This window comes from Venturia canescens, chromosome 1, assembly GCF_019457755.1.
Source record: "Venturia canescens isolate UGA chromosome 1, ASM1945775v1, whole genome shotgun sequence".
Classification (NCBI taxonomy): Eukaryota; Metazoa; Arthropoda; class Insecta; order Hymenoptera; family Ichneumonidae; genus Venturia; species Venturia canescens.
This window is the reverse complement of record NC_057421.1, coordinates 20,054,656-20,077,679: the sequence shown is the minus strand read 5'-3', so window position 1 is coordinate 20,077,679 and position 23,024 is coordinate 20,054,656. Positions and strand designations below refer to the sequence as shown.

At 36.3% G+C, this 23,024-nt stretch overlaps 7 protein-coding genes across 17 annotated transcripts in view; 5 read left to right on the top strand and 2 right to left on the bottom strand.

The window, feature by feature from the left end:
- step (cytohesin steppke) overlaps positions 1-4,015 on the top strand; it is a 47,564-nt gene extending 43,549 nt beyond the window's left edge. For 5 of the 7 annotated variants that reach the window (XM_043415121.1, XM_043415138.1, XM_043415154.1 and 2 more), the window contains 3 exons: positions 701-931; positions 1,207-1,276; positions 1,618-4,015. In XM_043415121.1, the coding sequence (XP_043271056.1) occupies positions 701-931; positions 1,207-1,276; positions 1,618-1,705 (389 nt within the window). In that variant the 3' untranslated portion in view covers positions 1,706-4,015. The remainder of the gene's footprint in view (positions 1-700; positions 932-1,206; positions 1,277-1,617) is intronic. The other 2 variants (XM_043415126.1, XM_043415112.1) reach the window with 1 other exon arrangement.
- A 128-nt stretch (positions 4,016-4,143) lies between these two features.
- On the top strand, positions 4,144-7,197 carry LOC122408397 (uncharacterized). 2 transcript variants are annotated; one of them, XM_043415177.1, is made up of 5 exons: positions 4,144-5,221; positions 6,015-6,188; positions 6,302-6,401; positions 6,700-6,755; positions 6,982-7,197. In XM_043415177.1, exons 1-5 carry the CDS (start codon positions 5,147-5,149, stop codon positions 7,018-7,020), a joined length of 444 nt encoding a protein of 147 aa, XP_043271112.1. In that variant the 5' UTR covers positions 4,144-5,146; the 3' UTR covers positions 7,021-7,197. The 2 variants fall into 2 exon arrangements, with proteins under 2 accessions (XP_043271112.1, XP_043271102.1); XM_043415167.1 differs by lacking the exon at positions 6,982-7,197 and having other exon boundaries at positions 6,700-6,935.
- A 629-nt stretch (positions 7,198-7,826) lies between these two features.
- LOC122408409 (uncharacterized) lies at positions 7,827-9,742 on the top strand. The gene is made up of 5 exons (XM_043415187.1): positions 7,827-7,893; positions 8,344-8,517; positions 8,635-8,734; positions 9,108-9,163; positions 9,482-9,742. Exons 1-5 carry the CDS (start codon positions 7,846-7,848, stop codon positions 9,530-9,532), a joined length of 429 nt encoding a protein of 142 aa, XP_043271122.1. The 5' UTR covers positions 7,827-7,845; the 3' UTR covers positions 9,533-9,742.
- Positions 9,743-11,401: 1,659 nt separating this feature from the next.
- LOC122408357 (uncharacterized) lies at positions 11,402-13,839 on the top strand. 2 transcript variants are annotated; one of them, XM_043415094.1, is made up of 6 exons: positions 11,402-11,610; positions 12,194-12,207; positions 12,828-13,004; positions 13,122-13,224; positions 13,369-13,424; positions 13,594-13,839. In XM_043415094.1, exons 1-6 carry the CDS (start codon positions 11,568-11,570, stop codon positions 13,633-13,635), a joined length of 435 nt encoding a protein of 144 aa, XP_043271029.1. In that variant the 5' UTR covers positions 11,402-11,567; the 3' UTR covers positions 13,636-13,839. The 2 variants fall into 2 exon arrangements, with proteins under 2 accessions (XP_043271029.1, XP_043271019.1); XM_043415084.1 differs by having other exon boundaries at positions 12,141-12,207.
- Positions 13,840-14,357: 518 nt separating this feature from the next.
- Dtwd2 (DTW domain containing 2) lies at positions 14,358-16,374 on the top strand. Its single transcript, XM_043430039.1, has 4 exons — positions 14,358-14,696; positions 14,789-14,950; positions 15,030-15,210; positions 15,649-16,374. The coding sequence occupies exons 1-4, from the start codon at positions 14,611-14,613 to the stop codon at positions 15,979-15,981; spliced, it is 762 nt and encodes a 253-aa protein (XP_043285974.1). The 5' UTR covers positions 14,358-14,610; the 3' UTR covers positions 15,982-16,374.
- Positions 16,115-20,074, bottom strand: Art7 (arginine methyltransferase 7). Of its 3 annotated transcripts, none has more exons than XM_043429940.1 (5): positions 19,578-20,074; positions 19,077-19,226; positions 18,644-18,865; positions 17,346-18,518; positions 16,115-17,262 (listed from the first exon to the last, which is right to left on the bottom strand). In XM_043429940.1, exons 1-5 carry the CDS (start codon positions 19,752-19,754, stop codon positions 16,849-16,851), a joined length of 2,136 nt encoding a protein of 711 aa, XP_043285875.1. In that variant the 5' UTR covers positions 19,755-20,074; the 3' UTR covers positions 16,115-16,848. The 3 variants fall into 3 exon arrangements, with proteins under 3 accessions (XP_043285875.1, XP_043285891.1, XP_043285882.1); XM_043429956.1 differs by lacking the exon at positions 19,578-20,074 and adding an exon at positions 19,467-19,539; XM_043429947.1 differs by lacking the exon at positions 19,578-20,074 and adding an exon at positions 19,394-19,535.
- A 140-nt stretch (positions 20,075-20,214) lies between these two features.
- On the bottom strand, positions 20,215-21,820 carry mRpL12 (mitochondrial ribosomal protein L12). Its single transcript, XM_043430077.1, has 4 exons — positions 21,620-21,820; positions 21,262-21,490; positions 20,523-20,657; positions 20,215-20,429 (listed from the first exon to the last, which is right to left on the bottom strand). The coding sequence occupies exons 1-4, from the start codon at positions 21,682-21,684 to the stop codon at positions 20,313-20,315; spliced, it is 546 nt and encodes a 181-aa protein (XP_043286012.1). The 5' UTR covers positions 21,685-21,820; the 3' UTR covers positions 20,215-20,312.
- Positions 21,821-23,024: the final 1,204 nt, after the last annotated feature.

Below are 23,024 nucleotides of genomic sequence, written 5' to 3'. Positions count from 1 at the left end.
CTTCGAGCTTCTTGAACGATAATGAAGTAATAAAAAAAAGTGTCCAATTTACATCCCGAAAAAATTGACGAAAGATTTATTTCAGTGAATTGCGAGTGAAAATTAGTCCTACATTTTGATTCAGAGATTTTTATTTATGGAGAAGAAGAAATAATGTTAATCGAAAAATATATAAATGTCCAATGATACGATATATTGACGTGCTTATCCTGTCTTTTGACTCACTGAGCTTTTTGTGTGTTGCCTCTCTCTCTGTCCGACACTGCTGCCCTGACGGAGCTAGCAGGTAAATAGAAGATAATAAAATTTCCCATCTCTCATCGTTTCGCGGTTGTCATCAGATGTAGCCGTGTAGCCATTTCGTTCATTTGTGTGTTTGCTGCGTGTGTAGACCAACAACAAATGATGTTGAAAGTTCTGGTCGTTCTAATGCAACGCTATTTTTTCTGTTTTCATTTTTGTTGGAGAACAAGGCCACTAAACGTGCCTTCGACTATTTTATTTGAGAACAGAAATCAACGACAGACACCAACGGAGTTCTAGATACGACTGAATTAAAGAAAACGAAAACTAATCTTTGTTACGTTTCGACTATGCAAATTTCAACATTATTAAAAAAGAACAAATAAATGGAAAAAGGAAATGTCTTTTGTTGTGCTTTTCTTTCTTTTATTAATTCGTATCTTGGGGAAAATTGTTACAGGTGGACGTTACAAGAGTTGGAAAAGACGATGGTTCATCCTAAACGACAACTGTTTGTATTACTTCGAGTATACGACCGACAAGGAACCCCGAGGTATTATACCGCTCGAGAATATTCAAGTCAGGGAAGTCCAAGACAGGCATAAACCTCATTGCTTCGAGCTCTATGCAGCTGGCTCAGAATTCATCAAAGCGTGTAAAACTGACAGCGAGGGAAAGGTCGTTGAAGGTATTTATGCAATTTTGTTTCTTTCTTTTCCCTTCATCGATGGCTGTAATAAAATGTGTGTTGTTACTTTTACGTTTCAAATTCATTATTGATACATGAGATAATTTTTTTTTCCAAATTGTTTAACTCAAATCGTAATTTCCTTCATTGGAAACAAGTTACAAGATAAAATAACACGTTACAGTATAGTGGCGAGAACGAAACCGTAGCTCAACGTGACCTAGTTCGAACTTGACTTCCTCGTCTATAAATTTTTCATTTCCAATCATTTTCAGGTAAACATACAGTGTACAGAATGTCGGCAGCAACGGACGAGGAAAAAGACGAGTGGATAAAATGCGTCAGGTATGAGAAAAACTACACGATTGGTTCATGATCGGTTCTGATCGAATGTCCGATTTATATTCTGTTTAAGCAAACAGAAGTGAGGATTGCAGAGAACATTCATTTGCGGAATATCGATTTTATTTTTTTAGTTTAAATTTATATTGATGCGATAACAAAAGTAGCAGGATAAAAAAAAGCAAGAAAAGTGCATCTTCACGAAGCAATAAAACTTTAATTTTTTTTTAAAGAAACGATTTAAATTGCATTTTTTATTGGATTGCAACGGCGTAGATTTTAAGCTCATTCATCATTATTTACTCGGGGATTTATTAACGATAAATTTTTTATTTGTGTTGCAGGCAAAGTATATCTCATAATCCGTTCTACGATATGCTCGCTGCTCGAAAGAAGAAAGCCCAGAAGACGAACGTTCATTCAAAGAGTTAAAGCCAATAGTCGTGAAGGATGGATTGACTTGTTCTCACAATACTGTCTCTCCGATTCTCTCCCTCGATTCAAAATCAAGACGAAACAATGATGGAATTTCTCGAAGGATGAAAGACTGAATTTAGCTATAAAATTCGTGCGAAATTTTTAGCACGAAATAGCCCGACTTCTTTACGAGAAACAAGAAACTAGCTCGAGTTACTTAGAATAAGCTCCCAGTCGGAAAGTCGTAGGGAGAGAGGCAATGGAGACGACAAAAAAGTGCCAGGAACGCGTGGGTTGCTGCTCATCGACGTATATGAAAAGAAAAATAAAATACGTTGAGACGTCAAAAATCAGCGGGACGGAAATTCGACGCCGCACAATCTTTCGCCAGTTCCTCGATGTAAAATAACGAAGAACTTTCGTCAAATTGTAACCGTGAAGGTTTACGAACGAAATGTGTATATTTTTCAAATTGACCGTGTAAATAATTCAATTAAGCGAAAAGACGTTTGAAATGATGCAGATAAAATGTTGTTCTTGTTTTAACTCTTCTTCGCTCACGAGAATTTCGCGCGTGCGAAAACTGCGAAAAAGACAATCTTGATGAAGGAAGAAAATGAATTTTTCATTCACTGTTATTCTCGAACGTAAAACCGCGTGAACGAATGAGAAGCATCGTATGCGTAGTATATTTATTGCGTGCGAGTCCACCGTTTGTAATTATTTGTACCTCGCTCCAGAGTGAATATCAACGAAAAAAGAAATCGCTCGAAGTAGATCCAATAAAGCGTTATGTTTAAGAAAAAGTGAGATGATCAAATGACTTTGGCTGATGCACGATTTGAGAGAAAAAATAACGAACTAGAAGACATCAAGGATGAAGAACAAAACTGCCAAAGTCTCGAGCAAGTGTGTTAATGTGATAGCCGTCTATTTATTTGAACAAATGTGTATAATAGTAGGAATGATACTGGGCGAAATGGAATAACGAAAAATGAAAGGAAAAACAAAATTATATATCGTTATTTTAAGACTCCGAATTCGACAGAAATGTCAATGAAGGTTTTGAAAGAAATTCAATATCGTGGCGCTTTACGCTGAGAGTATTGCGTCAATTGTAGGTATAAACCGATTGTTTGAGAGACAAATAACCAAATAGAAATTTTTTGATACTTGGTTTTTTTTTCGATAGCTGGATCCATGCTGACCGAGCTGCCTTGCGAGATATAATAAAAAATTTTATGTGCCTCCCAAGTCGGCTCAACCGGTGTGTCGGCTCAACCAGGTCGTTCAATCCCCGCCTCGAAACGATCGCGATGACACAAAAATGTTTTCCTTTTTTTTGCAACCGTGTACGGATTGATGCTTTAGCTGAACGTCGATGCGACGATAGGTTTAAAAACTCCATTTAGCCGAAATAATAAAAAGGACAAAGTTTGAACTCCTTCCACGAGAAAAAAGAATAAAAAAAAGTGAACGTCAAACATCGAAAAAGCCTTACTACACTTTACGATATAAAAACAAAAGTACGCCAAATAGAGAGAAAACACAAAGAAAAATAACGAGTGCGCAGAATGAATTTCGGTGTGTCTTGACTTTTTTAAACGTCACTCCAACGTTCGTGCGTGGTAGAAACTCTGTAGTAGGGACTGGTAGAAAAAATAATCTAATTTGAACACTTCTTTGTTCTCGGAAGAGTGTTTATCGCAATTAATTTACTGGATATCGGCGTCTCGAATCTTCGATCAGCCGTCCAAACAACGACTATTAGAATTCCTTACATCTGTTGTTTACCATTTATTTTCATTTTTTTCGTGTATCCTGATGTTGTAACGAGCGTTTAAAAATGTCGATCTCCACTTAGGCAATTTATAAATTATATTAATTGTATAATTGACATTGGTAAGAGCAAGATCAAAAGTATCGAAAGCTCCGTTTACTTCCGGTGTTGTAATGTTTTCTACATGCTTTAACGCAAACTCGTCGTAGCTTCTTTATTATATTTTTTTTTCTTCCATCCAACTAAGCGTAAGCGTGTTTTCTACTGAAAATCTATTCCGGGCGAATCAAAACGTGAATACAGCGACCCTACAAATTTTCGAGATTCGTCCCGAGCAAATTGTACGATAATTAATGAGCTAACGGAAGGAAAATAACGAGAGAATCTCCTGCAACGAGCTTGCAGGGAATTGTGAATTTGTATATTTCCGTTGTATATTGTTTCCAATCATTGTTACGAATTGCACAATGACAAATGTAACCAACTCCAGAGCCGTGTACGTATTAATTAATTTAAATACGATTAATAAACAACTTTATTTCCTACTTTTCACGATTTTTACTGTCAAACTATGTCACGTTTTTTATTACTCGAAATTCACTACCAAATGTATGTTTTCTGTTTTTAATGTTAATGCTCTTCATACATACTCAAGTATACGAAGATTCGCACATTTACAGTCTGGTTTATCGGCACTGTACTCGAATTTGAATTTTGTCAAATTTTTTTTCTCCAACTCCTTTGCGTCACCACTCGGTAAATATTATCGTAGAACTTTAATAGCACCTAGACATTGTACCAAAAAACCAACACTTGCGGTGGACTGGTATAGAACGAAAAGAAGGGTAAGACGGGTCGACGTATAACGAATAAGCGTTAAGATATCGATAACTTCATTGTTATCACGTGTCTAGTCACAATCTTACAGAATATCATAATCGACATACGTACATGCGATAGGTAGAATTGAAGAACGAAAAAAGGTTTTAAAAAGCAGAAAACGAGTAATGACATCTCCTAATAATATAATAGCAATTTGTTTAAAAATGATAGTGAAGGCTTTCATGCGTCCCCACAGTACGTGACAATCATTGGATTCCGTATTCCACGATTTTTTTTTTTTTTTTTTTTTTATATTTTTTTTTTTATCAGAAATATTATTTTTTAATCAAAATTTTTTTTGTCTCGTCATGAACAATCGATATCAGCATTTTCTTGAGTCCCCAGCGGAATAGCTCGAAGATATAAATCAGAATGCAGCGAACATTCATTTACAATTATGTTGTTTATATTAGACATAAATCATTATAATAATAACACCAGCACACAAAAATGTTTTATGTACCACTAATGAACCACTTGTTTGAAATTGCGACACGAGCGATAAAATACGTTTGATAGGATTAAAATAAGCTCAAGGAAAAAAGAGTGGAATAATGGAAAAAAAGATATTATCTTGCAGTAGCAGAAAAAAAACGATCTCATAGAAGCAACATACAGAATATTCCATATTTCAATTTTATCAATAATGATATTTTCTCCATTTTTAGCGGGAAACTTCGAGCATATATTTGTACAAATTTTCTCTACCGTAAACAGTAATAGTTAAATTCCGTCGCCTGCGCAGCCATCTCTATAGCGGGCGCATGCTATAAAATGCACCATGGCTCAAAAAAATGTTCAGTTATCGCAACACCTACACGATGTTCCACAACGTTTCGGTTTTTGTGCTGTTGGCGCTCACACTAGTGGTAAGCTATATTTACAGGCAAAATGCCGTTGAGTTTAGTTGAAAAATTCATCGAAGTGACTTCTTTATTTCTCAACTTTGAATTTCCGGTGTTTCTGTTTGAAATTCGACTGTTCATTGTCATTTTTTTTTACATCCAAGCGACTTTCACTCGAGACATCAACCCAAAAAACGAAGATAAAACTATTTTTGTGTTGAACTTACTGTACGAAATGATAAGCAGTAAAATTACGCATATGTTCGAAGTTTAATTCTTTCGAGGTTAGCGACCCCAAAAAACTCTGCACGCAAATTTTAAGGAGGGTGGCTACGTTCGTCAAATTGATAAGAAATTGATCAAATTTGGTGATAATGTTCTTCAACAAAATTTTCTTCTGCTTAGTTATCGAGTAATTACGCATTAAAGCAAATTTCTTATGCCCGGAATGTATACCTACATATATGGAAACGCTATGCTTATACACGTGAACTTTAGTGATCAATTACTCGATAACTGTACAGAAGAAAAATCTTAAAAAATTTGTATTGTCAAATTTAACTCTAAAGAATATGTTCACCAAATTTTATTAAATTCTTATCATTTTGAAATTTTTAATGTATTTTACATGGTTTAGCATGGCAACATTGTATCGTCCCTAGCCACCCTCCTCAACAAGTCGACCGACATAGAAATGAGAGAAAAATGCATGCGTTCGATGATTAAGGAAATAACGCATTGTTTAAAGTTTAAATACATTGATGTTAGCAGTTCTTTCGTCATAGCTGGTTACTCGAAAACTAACGATTTTTTTCAGCTCAACTCCAATGCTTATGTTCCGATAACAACGATCGATAGTGCTTGTTTCGAAGAAGCTGGAATCAGTGAAAATGAGTACAGGGAGCGAATCCCCGCTATAAAAGCTGACGTAAATTCCATAAGTGGCAAGGAATCGTGTTATTTCTTATGCATTGGGAAGAAAGCAAAGGAAGTCAGTTAATACTGCAGTGTTGTGATTATTAATCATTATTATGAATGAACATTTTTGTGCATCCAAACTCTGTCCCGTTGATTGGTAACAAATCCGAGAAACTCAATTTCCAGGTATTTAATAATGGAACCCTTGATGTCGACGGCATGCGGAGCCGTATACCGGAAATGCCGGACGAGCAATATCAGATTTTGAAAAACTGCGTCAACCAAAGTACGAAAAAATCGTTACAGTGATATTAAGATGCCAATTATTTATCAACTTGCATGATGATTATCATCACAGAATATAATTCATTATTGAAATCATTGATAGCTCGTTATTGCCTAACTTTGTAAAAAGTTAAGCGACCACCTCATCGGAGAGTATTATTTCGTGATACCTCAGTATGATTGAATCGAATCACCAACTGTCGACGAAATTACATCCAGCGATGCCGGCATAACGGATTATCATTCCCAGGATTCAGTTCACAGAGATTCTATTTAATATTATGACCGATCTGTTACAGGGGAAGTCAACCCCTGCCAAGCGACGAAGAACAGTATTTTGTGCGTGAAACAAGTGGTGAGAATCTTGATGAAAAATTCGCAAGAGAAAATGAAAACGTCGATCTGCTCTTACTTTTTGGTATTTCGGTTTCAGATTTGAAGAACCATTTTTAAAAAATTCACTTTTTTAATAAAAAAACATAGTGAAATCACACTCACCAGCTATTCTAATGTCCCTCCATTATTATTAAATAAAAATTGAAAATAATATATTTTGTCGTCGTTTTTCTTGTGTACTTTAGATGCCGAAGATAAGAGCGAAGATGGCAGAAGCTTCGTGAATATGGTTTGGTTGCACAGGTGGGTCGACCCAAGGACTTTCCGAAGAGAAAACGTAATATTCCGAATTCTTTGTTTTCCATCCCACTAATGCGGTGGTCGGATCTTCATCTATTATCAATTTACGCTTCGGAGTGAATTTTGATCCACGCTTAATTGAAGAAAAATGTATAGTAAAAATATCAATTTTCGAATAAAAAAAAAATTCTATAACTTGTTAATATTGATTAGCATCATTTCGTTTAAATCCTGGACCATGGCGCGAGCATCGATTTCCCACGTTTCAATGATTATCCCAGCAAAAACTGTCGCCGCGTAGCTTCCTCGAAAATCTCATGGAACTTAAATGCAAAATTGGCTTAGTGAATTTTACGCTGATTAGTCGAACGTTCTCTTTGCGTTTGCTAGTGATTCGTAGATATGTATAAAGGCTCCATAGCACACGAATATCCATCATGAAATGCGCATTAATTTCTCGTTAAAGACGAAAATACGGATAAAAATGATAGTGCAGATATATTCGAGCTTCGAGCTCTCACCAAAACGTCTCACAGTCTTCAATTACGTTGTCATCAGTTCTTTTAAACTTTAATTAGCATGTGTTGAAATATTTCACGTACCCAATATTGTTGACGTTACACGCTCTTTTGATCATAATATTTTTCATTTTTCATAGCAAACTTTGAGTACATATTTGTACAGATTTTTCTTATCGACATCTGCGATGGTATCAAATTGCGTCGTCTGCGCGGTCATCCATAGCGAGCGTTTAATATAAAGTTCACAGACAGTCGAAGAAAGTATTCAGTTATCCCAATACCTGCACGATGTTCCGCAACTTTTTGGTTTTTGTGCTGTTGGCACTCTCACTAGTGGTAAGCTATGTTTATATGCAAAATGCCCTTGATTTTAATTCAATAAATGGTAATGACACATGAATAAAAATTCCTACATAAATTTTAGTTGATCCTTCGCAATGGTACAGTGCTTTTGAACAAGTTTGCCATTCAAAACGATCTTTTCGAGCCTCAGTTTCTTCGTTTTTCTGTAACGAAATGGAGATAAAACTATTTCTGTGTTGAATTCACGGTACGAAATGATGTACCGAAAAGTTTCGCATATGTTCGTATTATTAATTCATTCGAGTTTAGCGACCCCAAAAAACTCTGCATGCAAATGCCAACAAGTAAACCGACATAGAAGTAAGAGAAAAATGCATGCGTTCGGTGGTTAAGGAAATAACGCATTGTTTAAAGTTTCAATACATTGATGTCAGCAGTTTTTTCGCCATAACCAGTTACTTGAAAACTAACGATTTTTTTCAGCTCAACTCCAATGCTCATGTGCCGATAACAACCTTCGATAGTGCTTGTTTCGAAGAAGCTGGAATCAGTGAACATGAGTTCGAGAAGCGAATCCCTACTCTATTGGCTGACCTAGATTCTATGAGCGACAAGGAATCGTGTTACTTCTCGTGCATCGGGAAGAAATCAGGGGAAGTAAGTAAATAGAGTGATGTTGAGAATCTAAATAAATCCTATGAATGCGAACATTTTTTCGTGCATCCAAACTGTCAATGGTTCAATCGTTATAACTCTTGACAAATTCAATTCCAGATACTTGATGATGGAATCCTTGATTTAGACGGCTTTCGGACGCGTGCATTCGACATGACAGACGAGCAATACCTGTTTTTGAAAAACTGCACCGAACAAAGTACGAATTGATGATTATTATCGCTGATGAGTATAATTTCGTGGTACCCCAGCATGACGACATCCAATCACCAACTATCGATAAAATTATATCCAGTCCCAGGATTAATGACGCTGAAGTTTCCAACGTTGGAGTCCAACGAAATGATAGCGAAAAAAACTCTCCAATAATTCCAGTAATTCCCCTATTTTGTTCCCTGCCAAATTTGCGATTCGTAGTTTTTCAAGCTGCACCAACGATTCGTGAAATAAAAAATTGGTGAATTACAAACGTTTTTTTCGTTCATTTCGTTGGACTCCAACGTTGGAAACTTCAGCGTCGTCAGGATTAAGCTCGCACAGATTCTATTAATATTGTAACTGATCTGTTACAGCGGAAGTCAATCCCTGCCAAGCGACGAAGAAGAGTATTTTGTGCGTGAAACAATTGGTGAGAATCTTGATGTAACATTCACAAAAAAACATTATTTAAACGAAAGTCTGTTTTCATTTCTTGTAAAGAATTTTTTATGAAAACATGAATCCACACCCTCTAGATATTCTAATGTCTATCAATCATGATTGCATCAATAATTAACCTTTTAAGGACGGGAATTTTTACGTTGAAATCGACCTTTTTTAACACGAAATTTATATGCATAATATCGATGAATTTTTCAAGCGGAGTGCCCGATAAAACTAGTGATCAATATGGTTAAAAGTCATATTTATTATCCTTCGTCATCGTTTTTTTCTGTGTGCTTTATAGATCGCGCAGTTAGAAACAGAGTATGCAGCAACCGCTTCCGAAGCCTCGTGAATATGGTTTGATTGCATAGATGGGTCGACCCAAGAACTTTCCAATAAAGAGAAAACGTAATACTCCGGATTCTTCTTTTTTCCATTCCACTAATGCGGTGGTCGGACCGTCATATATTATCAATGTACGCCTCGAAGTGGATTTTGACCCGCGCTTAATTGAAAAAAAAAATTATAATAAAAATATCAATTTTCGAATAAATAAAAATAAATATCTGCAACTTGCTGATTCGCCTAGCATCATTTATTGTAAATCCTGGATCATGGCGCGAGCGTTGATTTCCCACGTTTCAATGATTATCCTAGCAAAAACGATCGCCGCACAACTTCCTCGAGAATCATGGAACTTAAATGGAAAATTGGCTTAGTGAATTGTACGCTGATTAGTCGAACGGTCTCTTTTTCTTCAGCGTGCCTTAGTCATTCGCAGATATAAACGAAAGCTCCATAACACACTGAGAGAAAAAAAAGTCATTAACAACAAAATGTGGCATTACGGAGTGCCAATGAAATATTTAATCATCACAAGATTAAAAATGATTGAATGACCAAAATTGTTTTAGATCAAACTACAGATTCATTCTCTCCGAAAACATTGCAGTTGAATGAAGGAAACTCTTTCAATGGCATCAATTTCTATTGAATCAATAATTTTTTTTTCTCAGTGCACGAATCTCTATTATGCAATACAAATTAATTTCTTGTTGAGTTACTCGTCGTTAATTAATACACCTGATCCTTGGGCCAATTACTTCTTTACAGTTATGCACGAGCCGGTCGAGTCCAAATTTCTGGCGAATTGCTTTGCTCAGAACTGCGATTGAAAAGTAACTTATACGCTGTTCTAGAATTATTTATATTTATATGTACAACGCGTTGGAAGAAACAGCCCCAAGTCCTGCCGAAACCACTAACTTCGTCCAATTGAAATCCAATCAACGACAGTTAGAATTTTTCATTTTTGTGCTAATATGCCTTTTTTCTTTCTTGTCTGTTTTTCAAACGTCATTACGAGCGTAAAAAATGTCGATCTCTACTTAAGCTATTCATGAAATAAAACTAAAAATGCAATGCCTGCTATATATGTATACTCACCTAAACGCAAATCGTGGTATATCAAATTTTTTTCTTCGTTTATTCTTTATCTATTTTCGTTATTCTTTATGTATATTCATTTCAATTCCATTTGAGTTTCTTGAGGAGTTACTTACGTTCGTTCAACTCGTTCGTGTCGCTATAAAGTATTCATTGCTTTACAGATCAACCTAGCTATTATTCTGAAATCTAAACGAGTGAAAGACTGAGAAAAAAAAGAAGAATTGAACGGGTACTCATAAAGATATCGATCATTTGAATGTTGCCTCGCGGACACGTTTTACACAATGGTACAAAATATCATAATCGACTTAGATATTTATGATACGGTTTATGAACCAACTACGTCCTTTCATATTCGATCTGCTTTCCAGATCAATAGCTTACTTATTTTTCTGAGTCCGTTCTTCTTCAATTCTTCTGCAATTGAGATCATGAACTCCAAACATACATTGAGAAAAAAATTTGGTTGAAACACTTGAAAAATGTTGTAATTTGCGAAATTAATTTCGCAATAGTATATTACACACCTAGGGAGGGAAAATAGACTACTTCAAACCGCGGGCAGAATTGTCAACCGAGCCGAAGGCGAGGGTGATAAGCACGCGGTTTGAGGTGGTCTAATTTCACTCCCGTGGAGTGTATACGATTTTTCTGTCCGACGCAGCGGGCCGAAAGTGGCAACTTTCGGCCCGGAGGGCAGAAAAAACTATTTAAATACGTCAGTACTTGATATTCAAATAAATGTATCATATCGTGTATGTGAATTAAGTAGAAATGAACAAATATTTCGAGTTCTTCGAGTTGGATCAAGCAACAAAAATATCAACCAAAGACATTTAGTTGTTACAACGATTTTTTCTCAGTGTAGAAGTGAAAAAAAAAACGGGAAATGAAAGACGTTATTGTTCAATATTAGCAGAGAAATATGAGTAAAAGTGATGAAAAAGGCTTTGGAATTCATCGTCACAGCACGCTGCCATTGTTTAGTAAAATTTTTTAGTTTGCGCTATTGTTACCTATCAGAAATATTTTTTTTAATCAAGATTTTTTTTCGTCATGTTAATAATGATCATCATCGACCTCTCTAATGATCGAATTGTTTTTTTTTCATCTATTTCTAAAGGAGGCAGAACCTGGAAAGACACAACTTTTTTGGGCTGAGCGCGAAAGCAGACAAACTCTCATAATTTTCATGACACCACGTCATTCCTTAATTTATTGAAAATTTAATTAAAAATTTTGAGTAAATTTCCATTCATTCACCCGTTCAAATGTATTTTTTATTCCAATTTCATAGGAATATATGGACTATCTAGTTTTCTATTTTTAAAAAGCCGGCCCGCTGCTGAAGTAGGCTAACAATAAGAATGGTTCGATTGACGCAATAGTATCTAATGAAAAGTATTAGTCGCTTAGGCGTTGCCACGCGCTAGCAATAATGAGCATATTGGAATATCATTATTGACACAGATATCTATATAAATTCATAAATGAATGAATCGATATTTCAGTCTTTGGCGAACTTTCATCATGTTTTGCAAGATTTCAATATTCGTGTTCGTAGCCCTTTTTCAATCGGTAAGTGATGATCAACTTAACTCGCCCGCCGCCCACCATCCACTTTGATTATTTCCTTCAAATTTTTTAAGAATTTAAACATTTTATTGCGTTTTATTAATCGTATTTAAATACTTCCGCACTTTAATAGAAATTCAATTGAGGAAAATTCTTCTAGTACCAAACCGAATCGTCCCGTCCCACGTTGGAGTGTAATAAGCTTTTCAATTACTCAATTTTTAGTAATTGTTATGAAGATTTTGTTCAATGATTGATCCTGCTTGGGCTGGTCGACTCACCTTTTTGATCATTGATAATACCCAAAAGAATCTCGCAGAAAGAATTTTGATACTTGTAGAAAAATCAACGTTAATTGTTTTGTTGATAAATTGACGATTTTTTTTTCCACACCTTCCTATTTTTGCATCAAATTACCGACCAAAATCTAACACCTTCTGATCACGAAAATGAGTTAATCGAACGATCAATTCTCCTAGAATTTTCTGTTTAGGTTCATTGGTTGGAAACAGTTTTAGATGCTAATGAGCCACGTTCTTGATTGAAAAAAAAAATGGGAAATTTTTTCATTCGCGAGAATGATTAAATAAACCCATTAAACCCAATGAATCTTCGTATTTTAGGGCCTCAGTGAGACGATCGTCGCCAGTGGATATTCTACCTTCGATGATGCTTGTCTCGTAGAAAGTGGGCTTAGCCGAGATCAGTTTATGGAGCGAGTTACTGATGTGAATATAAAGCTTCTAGCGAACGAGAACATCTTGTGTTACTTATTATGCGTTGGAAAGAAAGTTGGATATGTAAATATTAACCGGGATATTACAAAACTCTTTATTAATCATCGAGTATTAAATATTTTTATCTATCGCGACTGTCGATCGTTCAAACTCAATATAATAATAAGATCTTACTTTCAGATGCATAATGATGGGACTATCAATGTTGAATACATCCGAAATTACGTGGGTCCCACAATGAGCGGTGCAACAATGCGCGCTCTGGGTAAATGTTCTGAAAAAAGTATGGAAAATCTGTTTTACGATTATTCGCATCTCCATTTATGTCGCAACAAAATTATTTACGTTAGCAAATTTATAGACAGTTACCTATCAACTTCAGGATATTTAGTATGTCGAATTAATATTCGTTTTAATTATTTTTCAGGAAATGAGAATGCCTGCCAGACGTTGAGAATGAATTATACTTGCGTCTTTGAAATGGTGAAGATCGCCGTTCAAACTCTCGATTTGGGGGGCTTCCGAAGCTCAATTTTCTTATGAGAAAACTATCGCATCAATATTGATTAGATTTAGCCTTAATTCAATGTTTTTCATTTGTAATTCTTGTATCAACGATTATATTTTCTAATTCTGATTTTTTATATTACAGATGTTGCAAGCATTATTGGACAGCTTGAAAGTAAACGCTTAGTTTCCGTAAATTACGTAAATGGAAGACAACGCATCTTGGAGGGAGTTTTGGGAGGTTATGTCGACAGAAGGTGGAAACGTTGCCCGAGAAGTTCGGACCGTTTCGCACAAAAAATCGATTCACAATAATTTGAACTATTTATTGATGTAAAACCTCGCTTAAGGTGAATAAAGGAACGAAATGACGTTCAACAATGGCACTTTTCGATGGAATTTTTAATTTTTTCTTCAGGTTGTAGCCTCGCGTATTTTCGTTGATTTTATCTTATTCGTTGCAGCATCGTTTTTCAAGTAGCTCTTTTCCCAAACCACTTTCCTAACAGTGTATTTAAGAAATGAATAGTGAAAAATGATATTTGTGGTTAAAAAATCGCCACCCTCAGAATTCAAAGCAACGTCGATGCTTTTGTCGTTGCTTTTGTCCATCCATCGGTTTTCGAGCGAACTGTTTTATTCTCAAAAATATTTCCGTTTTAATCCCATTGAAATTATTCCGAACGTTCGAAAAGGTTTGAAAACTTTAATATTCGGCACTTTGCACTCGGAAATATCATTCCAAATTCCAATCAAACATCTCCAAATAATAAGACGAAAAAACTTCCCATCTGGCTTGATTTTATCTGTCTCCGATGAATAAAAAAAAACCGACCGATGGTAAAAAGTCGAGTTTCCTTATGCTGGAATAAAATAATAGCACAGACACAGAATATATAGAACCGCGGACGTCCTCTATTCAGCGTGTGGTAGTTTTCTAGAGTTTACGAAACGCACGTATACGAGAAATGAATAAATTAAAAAATATTTAATCCAGTTCAATTTCGCAAAATATCGACAGAGTCGCCCGTTTGAATAAGTGTGTCACAAGACACAAGCAGGAGGCGGAGAATACTATCCTCATGCAGTTTGTAAAAAAATGTTGAAAGACGAAGCAATGGCAGGCGTGATGTTTTCCTCGTAACATTAGGAGAAAAGAGCGATGGCGAACGAGGAAGATGTTTGGGAGGAGCTTTCGGGTATTCCAGCGGATCCTCCGAAAATGCGCGACAAATGTGGACAATGCAAGTGAGTTACGAAAACAAGAAACCAAATGAGAAACATAACCTAACCTCAACTCTAGTCGTTGATTTTAACAACGGTCATTTAATGTATAAAAGGAGACCCGTCGGCGTTTGCTGGTGTCCTGGTTTACCGAAAACTCCTCTGTGTCCAGAATCTCGTATAATAATACTTCAACATCCGGCGGAAGTTAAGCGATGTTTACGCACCGCACCGATGCTCGCGCTCGGACTTGAATCGGGAAAATGTCTCACTTACAGGTAAACCACCAAATTCGGATTGAATTTTCAGTTGTTTTTTTCTAAACAATCCTTTGAATTATAATACTTGTATTTTGAGGGGGAAAAAATTTCCGTCTACGAAGCATGAGGGTCTCGCAAAAATTTTAGAAGACAAAGATACAATATTGTTGTATCCCTCACCGAATGCCGTTAATATCGCCGAACTTCCAATAGTCGGAGTCGATGGACAGAGGCCTTATAATCTCGTTCTTTTGGACGGCACGTGGCCGCAAGCCAAAGTAAGCATCAAAATTCATACTTGACGAAATGAAAAATTGCATGAAAAAGTTTATTGTTTTCTCGATCGTATTTTAAATCAGATTTCATTTCTTCCCCATCCTAATACCAAGTGCTTGCAAATATAACTCTATATTCACCGGACTTCGGTAAAATTGGAAATCCTTTGATACTGACGGAAATTTTCGAGTAAACAATATGCAAGGATCGTGAAAAAAGTTGCTATTGAAACGAATATATTTTGGTAAAACTATAAACATTGACACATTTATCAATTTCGATTTTTTTACCTTTATAATCACAATAATTTCCAAGACATTTCAATTGGCCGTTAATTCACAGTTAAAATTTTGCGAAGTCATTAGAAAAATATTGTTTTTTTTCCACGCCAAAGTTGAGTAGTATGAAAGAAATAAAAATATTTCATTGGATTTCCTTAGGCGATGTATCACTCGAGCCCACCGTTATGGTACTTGCGAGCGTGCAAGCTTGTCGGAGTCGCAACGAGCGAATACGTGATAAGAACCCAACCTACTGAGGGTTGCCTATCGACACTGGAATCCGGAGCTCTTTCACTAGCGCTTCTCGAAGGAAAATTATGGCTAAGAGATGCGATGCTCGGACCGCTTCACCATCTGTGCAGATATCAACTCGAAAACGGTGCGGTGACTCATCAAAGCAAAGAGTACCTGATCAAACAGAAGACTTATCCTAAACTCATAGGCAAAAGATTATCGAAGCAGTTGCGATTGCTCCCTGAATCGGCTTCGTAACGCTGGAGCAACTCTTTTCACTTCGGTAAACTTAGATTACACTAGACGTCTCAATCTATAAAGTTATTTTGAAGAAAATGAATGAGAAAGACAATTCAAAATCATCAAATCGGTATTGAAGCCGCGAACGTTATAATATTGTCAAATTTTTATTCATTATTGTGGTGACGTTTTTTTTTATAACGGAGTAATTTCTAAAGCAGAATCTACTCCAATGTTACAATGCTCTCGACAGTTTACTGTTATTCGACATTTTTTTCTTCAGCTTAGCTGACCAAGTTCTTAAGATTCACAGCGAAGTCGCGTGGCATTTTTGGTTATGCATAATCAAGAAAAGAACGTACAAGATACAGGCAAAATGGGATACATGAGAAATAAATGTTATGACTGTTATTTCGTGAAACTTTTTTCTACCGTGGTTGTTGCCCTTTTTGAACTCTGTACTGTTATCTTCACTCTTGTTTTTTCGTTATTATTCAATATTCCTCTTGTTGAATCGTGTAACTTTTGCAACACACGTCAATCAGACATATAAAAGCTAATTTGGGCTTCAGCTATTGCGGATATGAAGCTCTTCTTAAGAAGATATGAATTGGAACCCTCAATTTAAAGGAGCCACGATTTTTTTTGCAATTTTCCATTTATTAATGTGGTGTTTTGGCTTTATGGCAGTGGGCAGTCATGGATGGACATAAAGTTGCTGTGCGAAATTGTATTGTAGACTTGACACGATATTCTGGCTTCAAGGCTCATTCCTCAAATTCTGTAGATCATCCTTGCGATTGAAGCGAGCACTGATATCAGCACAAATAAAACTATCAACTGTAACAGTGTCGTAATATGTTGGAGTCAAACGATGGAATTCGGTTATCGTGATTTGATGTTGAAGTCAAAATCACATTGCCACGTTTCTTCAGCACGATGTGAGAACGTCCAATTGAGTACATTTGTTTCGTTAATTTCGCTGATATTTCTGAACAAAAAAACGCCTTGTCTCGTGTGAAAGTCCCAAGATATTCCCTGTCCTGGAATTACATCGCACGTTGGTCCCGTTGAAATAGTCGTTTCATGGTCGAGAATCCAATCCAACCATATTGCGATTCCGTTGCACGAACCTCGCACGTCAAATGAAATTTTGCCAGATGAATTAGTTACGTGATTTTTCATAAGATCCATTGTCAAATCAAAATGTGCTAGTTCAAATGGTTGACTCAGAGCAATCCCTGGATATTCCCATAAAGGATGAGGTTCTACTGGATTGTCGCTTATCTCGCTGGAGGCCTGCTCGAAAGACATAGAAAAATAACTTTCACAAGTGTTACCCACAAAAAATAATACTATTCACGAATGTGTAAAATATTAACCTGTACGAATTTGTCGAACGTTGAAAGATCGAAGCCCTCACAAATGTCGAGAGGGGCTCGAATTTTGTGAAGATCTTTGAACTGAACGGCGACCGCTCGAATTTTCGCCGCTTCGGGTATCCTCGGGACACCCGGTGCACAATGAGTCGCTAAATACCAAAATCTTAAATTGTCCCAGGGCAGAATGGATGTGACGTAATATGGATCCCCAAAAACAAAACTGGGTTTCTCGTTATCGGGCAAATCGTCAATCGATTCAATGATTGTAACGCGTGATTCGAGGTCATTGGCCTTTACAAAATTCTCAAGGGTTCTTCGCGAGAGGCAACAAGGTTCAAGAGCAATGACTCGTTTAGCACCTAATGAAGCAGCAGCCAAGCTTAAAATTGAGCCATCCGAAAGGCAAAGACATACGGTATCACTGTTTATTCTCTTGTGTAAAGCTCGCACATATTTTTCGTTTCGTTTCGCATCGTTCAGTTGACCGATACGTGTTCTGGAGTAGGCGAGATGTAACGAGCACTCGCAAGTGGGTGGATCAATTTTGTATTCTCGATCTTGGCCATTCGTCAGTTTCGTCAATGCTTTTTCTATTTTGAATGAAAATGAGTACTCATCGTGTGCTCCAACAAGGATGAGCTCTTCGTCCTTCTCGACCGAATGCTCTTCCGGAAGATAATAAATTGCTTGCATCCAATGATCGCGCCAAGGAATTTTATCTGATGCCTCTTCTAGAGTGGATCCATTTTTCATATACTCTTTGGCATCCGGATGCTCCCAAGTTGGTGCGCAACTCAATAATATTTTATTTTCCGAATCCATTGTCAAATCCCACCACATGAAAACTGCGTGAGCCGTTCCTGAAGCTATTGCTTTCGCTCGTAAGGCCACATTCTCCTCAAACACTAGAGGCTTCCTTCCTGTCCAATCGAATGTGAACATCGGCTGTGGTGGTAATAACGGAGTGAAGCATTCTCTTGGTAACTGTGATAATTGAATATCGTGAACTGCTGAAGCACCTGGACAAACGCTTGTTTTCTTCGGTGGAACAATCAATGTTTTTCCCGAATCAGGATCAATTAAGGGATTTATTCTATTCCAAGCACGGACATGATTGCTTTCTACTAATTGTGCCCACACCGTACCACTGCTGGGCACGACCAAACTGTCTTTCTGCAAAAAGTAGTCGAAACATGCTGCATGAAAATTATTGAACTGATGAATCATTGTTTATTATTTTTTTATTTGTTTTTCAATCTTCGATCGAATGAAATAAGTAATCAAATTACAAGACTTACTTCTAGCAGATTTTCTTGCGCATGTTGAAATGTTGACAATGCTCCTTCCCCGATTAATTCAGTGTCAAAGACCTCAGTAACTAAAATGTTTGCTCTCGAAGGCATATCCCCGTTCTCACCTACTGTCATTTCTGTCGAACGTTTTCGGATTAGATTTATCATCGAGCTATAACCATTTTTTTCGATAATCCTAGCTGCACAATCTGCCATAGGTCTGAAGCCCTACAAGCAGATTCACTCATGAAGAAGCGTCACACATTACTCCTTTTCTCGTATTCTATTCTCAAAACAAAAGTAGTTAAGCGTTGAAAACAAATTTTTCATTCGCACTGAAATATTCAGTAACATCTGCAACAATGCTTTTTTCAATCTCCCTCAATTAAGTAGAATGTACACTTGACCATATCGATGCACAAATTTTGGTTTATAATACCTCACATGCAATTATAGAATCAGCTCCACATTTCGCTGCCATCATCGAGAGTAATCCTGTTCCAGTACCAATGTCGAGAACATTTGCTTTTTGACCAACTCTGTGTTTGATCTCTATTGCCGCTTTCAATGCCATGTAATATTTTTCATTCTACATAAGAAATAATTAGATTATCAATAAATAAATATTGATAGAAGTGCTGGGAAACAAGTGTAGTAAATACTATTGAAAAATGATATAAACTTTCATAGCATCAGAGTAATGGAACAATTGACAAACAAAAGAGCACGAGATACTAAGTTTAATTAAACAAATACATAATGAGGGAAAAAACAACAGCAATAGTTCATAATAGAAAAATTGGACATTGTCTTCTGATAAGGAAGCAACGTTTTTGATTTTGACGTCAAAATTTATTCATTTATCGAGGAAATAAAAGTCGAATATATCAGCAGCAAACGAAGATAAACACGTGGTTGATGGAGAGAAAAAAAAACTCACACGTTCATGATCATGAAGCATATCAGCGAAAGCCGATCGTGCAACTTCCTGATGATAATCATAATCTGGATCTTGCATTTCCCATGCACTGCGACCGGTTATGGGGTCGAATTTTTGAGTAAATATACTCATATTTCGAAACAATTTGTAATACTGTGTTGTTGCGATGCGATGCATGCATAAACTTGTGGCACTTTTGTGGTTTTCAGGCGAAAATACCAGTCGTAGATAAACCACTGTATAACAACTGGCGCTATTGTCGCGGTTATTGAACGCGACGATAGTCAACGAATCAGACTTCGTTGTCAGAGATTTACCGGCTGTAGATCAGGGTAGCGTGCTCTATAGTCGAATTTAAATTGTTGAGTGGTTTTACATGGTTCATGAATGGTTTTACATGGTTTTACATGTCCCCAGAAGTGTACGGCATTGCAATTAGATCATAGTGACATAGGATTGTTTTTCGTAGAACAAATTTGAAAACTTGCTTGTGTGAATATTTTTCCAAGTCTTCGATCCATAAAACGAAATTGCATGAATGCTGTAGGTTTTGCTAATAGTGAAAACATCTGTTATCATCTTTTCACGAAATAAAGTACACTGTTATATCACCAATGTATCAAAGTTTACATTGCAATTACAAACGAAAAAAAAACGCTTCGTTTTTATTAATTCCATTTCTTTTATATGTACCAATAAATCAACAAGCGATCACATTCATTTTCAGTTGTGCACTTATGAAATTTCAACCTCTCCACCAACTTTAGTAATCGCCTCTTTCAGTTGTTCTGACTCATCTTTCGGAATATCTGATTTTACCACCACTGGTACGCTTTCAACAAATTTCTTCGCCTGGTTAAGAAAGAAACATTTGAATTAGTAAATTGGTGCAACAATGATTTTATGGCAGGATGACTTGATATCATGGCAAATAAAAAAAATTACCTGAACTAAATTCGTCCCGGGTATAAGGTTTTTGATTTCTTTTATTAGTGCCACTTTTTGTTTTTCATCAAATTTGACGAGTTTCACTGTGAATGATGTCTTGACTATCTGAGGAGCAGCATCTTCATCGGCATCCTAGAGAAAAAGCGTTTGTTAGTGTTAGTTCATTGAAATTGAGTTCTGACACTTTTTATGCTTCAAAAACGAAGTTTCAAACAAATTTTTATATTGTCTGATTAGTTTATTTTGAAAATGTCCTTATACTTCAAACGATGTGAAGATTTTTAGGAATCACCAATTGTAAATTGATCTGTTTAACGAATAATCAGTTTTTTCTTATATCAAATCAGTAAAGGATATGCTAAATTAATAAAAATGAATGTATAATGAAAAAGTGTAAAGAAACAAGCCCATTGGCCAGGATGGGAACCCAGAAGCCAGGGGGGATTGCCTCTATCGAGGCCTCCTCAAAGAGAATAAGAAGAAAAAGAAGGAACCTAAGAACTCTAGGATTCAATCCTCAAAGATTACTGTAAATACAGTAATGCAATCCAATCAAGTTACATAATTATTTCTGTATTATATTGAATGAATCGCATGAAAAAAGAAATTCTGTCTGTCAAATAAAAAAAGATGTAGAAAGTAATCAACAGTGAAAATGAGAAAAGTTCATATTTTAGCAGATTTGCGGTGATGCAAATAATGTAAATTGAGCAATAATCTAATTTAGTAGATTTACCTGTGGCTTAGCAGCAACAAAACCACCCATAGGCATGACAGGTGCATCAGGGAGATTGAGTCTTTTTTTGAGTAGATCACTGAGCTCCGCAACCTCAATGAGATTTAGAGATGATATATCGTTAGCAAGTTTGTCAATTTTTGGACTGACTGGTTTGTCAACCCCTTCAGGGACTGGAATTGACAATTTTTCACCAGCGACAGCTGCCTCAGTTTGACAATACGTGACACTGTGGAGATAACTTTGTTTAATGAAATTGGGACAAGTTTTTGGGTTCAGAATGGAAAAAGGGAGGTTATGTAAGCTGTTCTCGAAATTAATGAAACTAAAGCGAAACGTGTCAATAGAAATCACTAACCATTTGTGAAACTTCCGAAGCTGATGGACATTTTGTCGTGCAACGAGACGTAATGTATTCATCATTTTTGATTTTACTTTATATTTGGAGTGTACCAAGATAATTGGATATTGGATCTTGGATCGTATATATCGAGAGAAAATTCACCGGGTGCAAGCAATGCGCAGTGGACTCAGTTATTCGACACGACTGGACACGACCACGGACACGACACATTCGAGGGGAGAGGGGAGAGATAAAAAGACGATTTCAACGAGTTTGTATAGTTGTCCTTTGTGAAATCTGGCTGACTTTTTTTGAATTTCCGAATTTTTATCAGTGTAAATCGTTTGTCGGTGAATGTGGGATCAAAATCAACGCTTATCAAAGGTTAGTTAATTAGTAGAAAAATAAAAACAAAAATCCGTGTGAAGGCGTAGCTGAATTTTTTTTTTCAATTTTCAATATTAAAGTCAATATTATACATTTTCAAATATCTGAATCGAAGCGCGATCGGTTATCGGCCACGATTTATAATTTGGCGGCTGTTCGTTTATTAGACAAATATGAAAACGGAGTGCAAGAAAGAAGCGCAAAAATTCTGTTTGATCATCAGTAAATACGAAAAATCTAGAAAAACAGTCAATGCTGTAGATAACTCTTAGGGATAACATTGGTCGGTTTTTGGATTGTTTAGGTAATCAAATTGTGAAATAGAAGCGAGAGCAACTGATGAATTCCGGCATACACGGTTACCGGACAAGTTATAATTTAAATTCGGAAACAGTTTGAAACACGGTCGGTCCGGTAAACAGTTTCTTTTATAAATGCATTTGTCTCGCCTCGCTAGTATCGCGACTCTAGTTATTATAAATAAAAGATCACCAAGTCGAGTGAGGTTAGAATCACTGTTTTACTGTCTAGAGAATTGCAATATTTACGAGGCTATACACGTAAAGTAGAATATACGTCAGAATATCGTTCGTATACTTGTCTTCCCACACGATTTCTCCCCATTTTTTTATTGGTTATCCGGGTGAGGATGATCGCAGCTGAATCTCATGTGACCAAGAAATACCATGTTTAATGTTGTTATCACCATGTAATAAACGACGAGGCAATAAACGACCTGGAACCAAAGTATCGAATAACAAGCTTTGTTCGATTGATGGTCATTCGAAAAGGTCACTCACTGCTCTTCAGCACATTGTTTAAACGTGTGCGTGATATTGTTCATAATTTTCTACTTTCGAATACAAATTTATCGAATATAGTTCATTAAATACTGCTTCGACAAAAAGGCGAAACATGAATTTCGCAGGGAAAAGTATCAATTTGGAAATTTTTAAAAATCTATTTTCAATTTTTTATTTCTGCATATGAATGTTCGTAACGTTTTGAAACCGATTGAATTTTCTGCAGAATG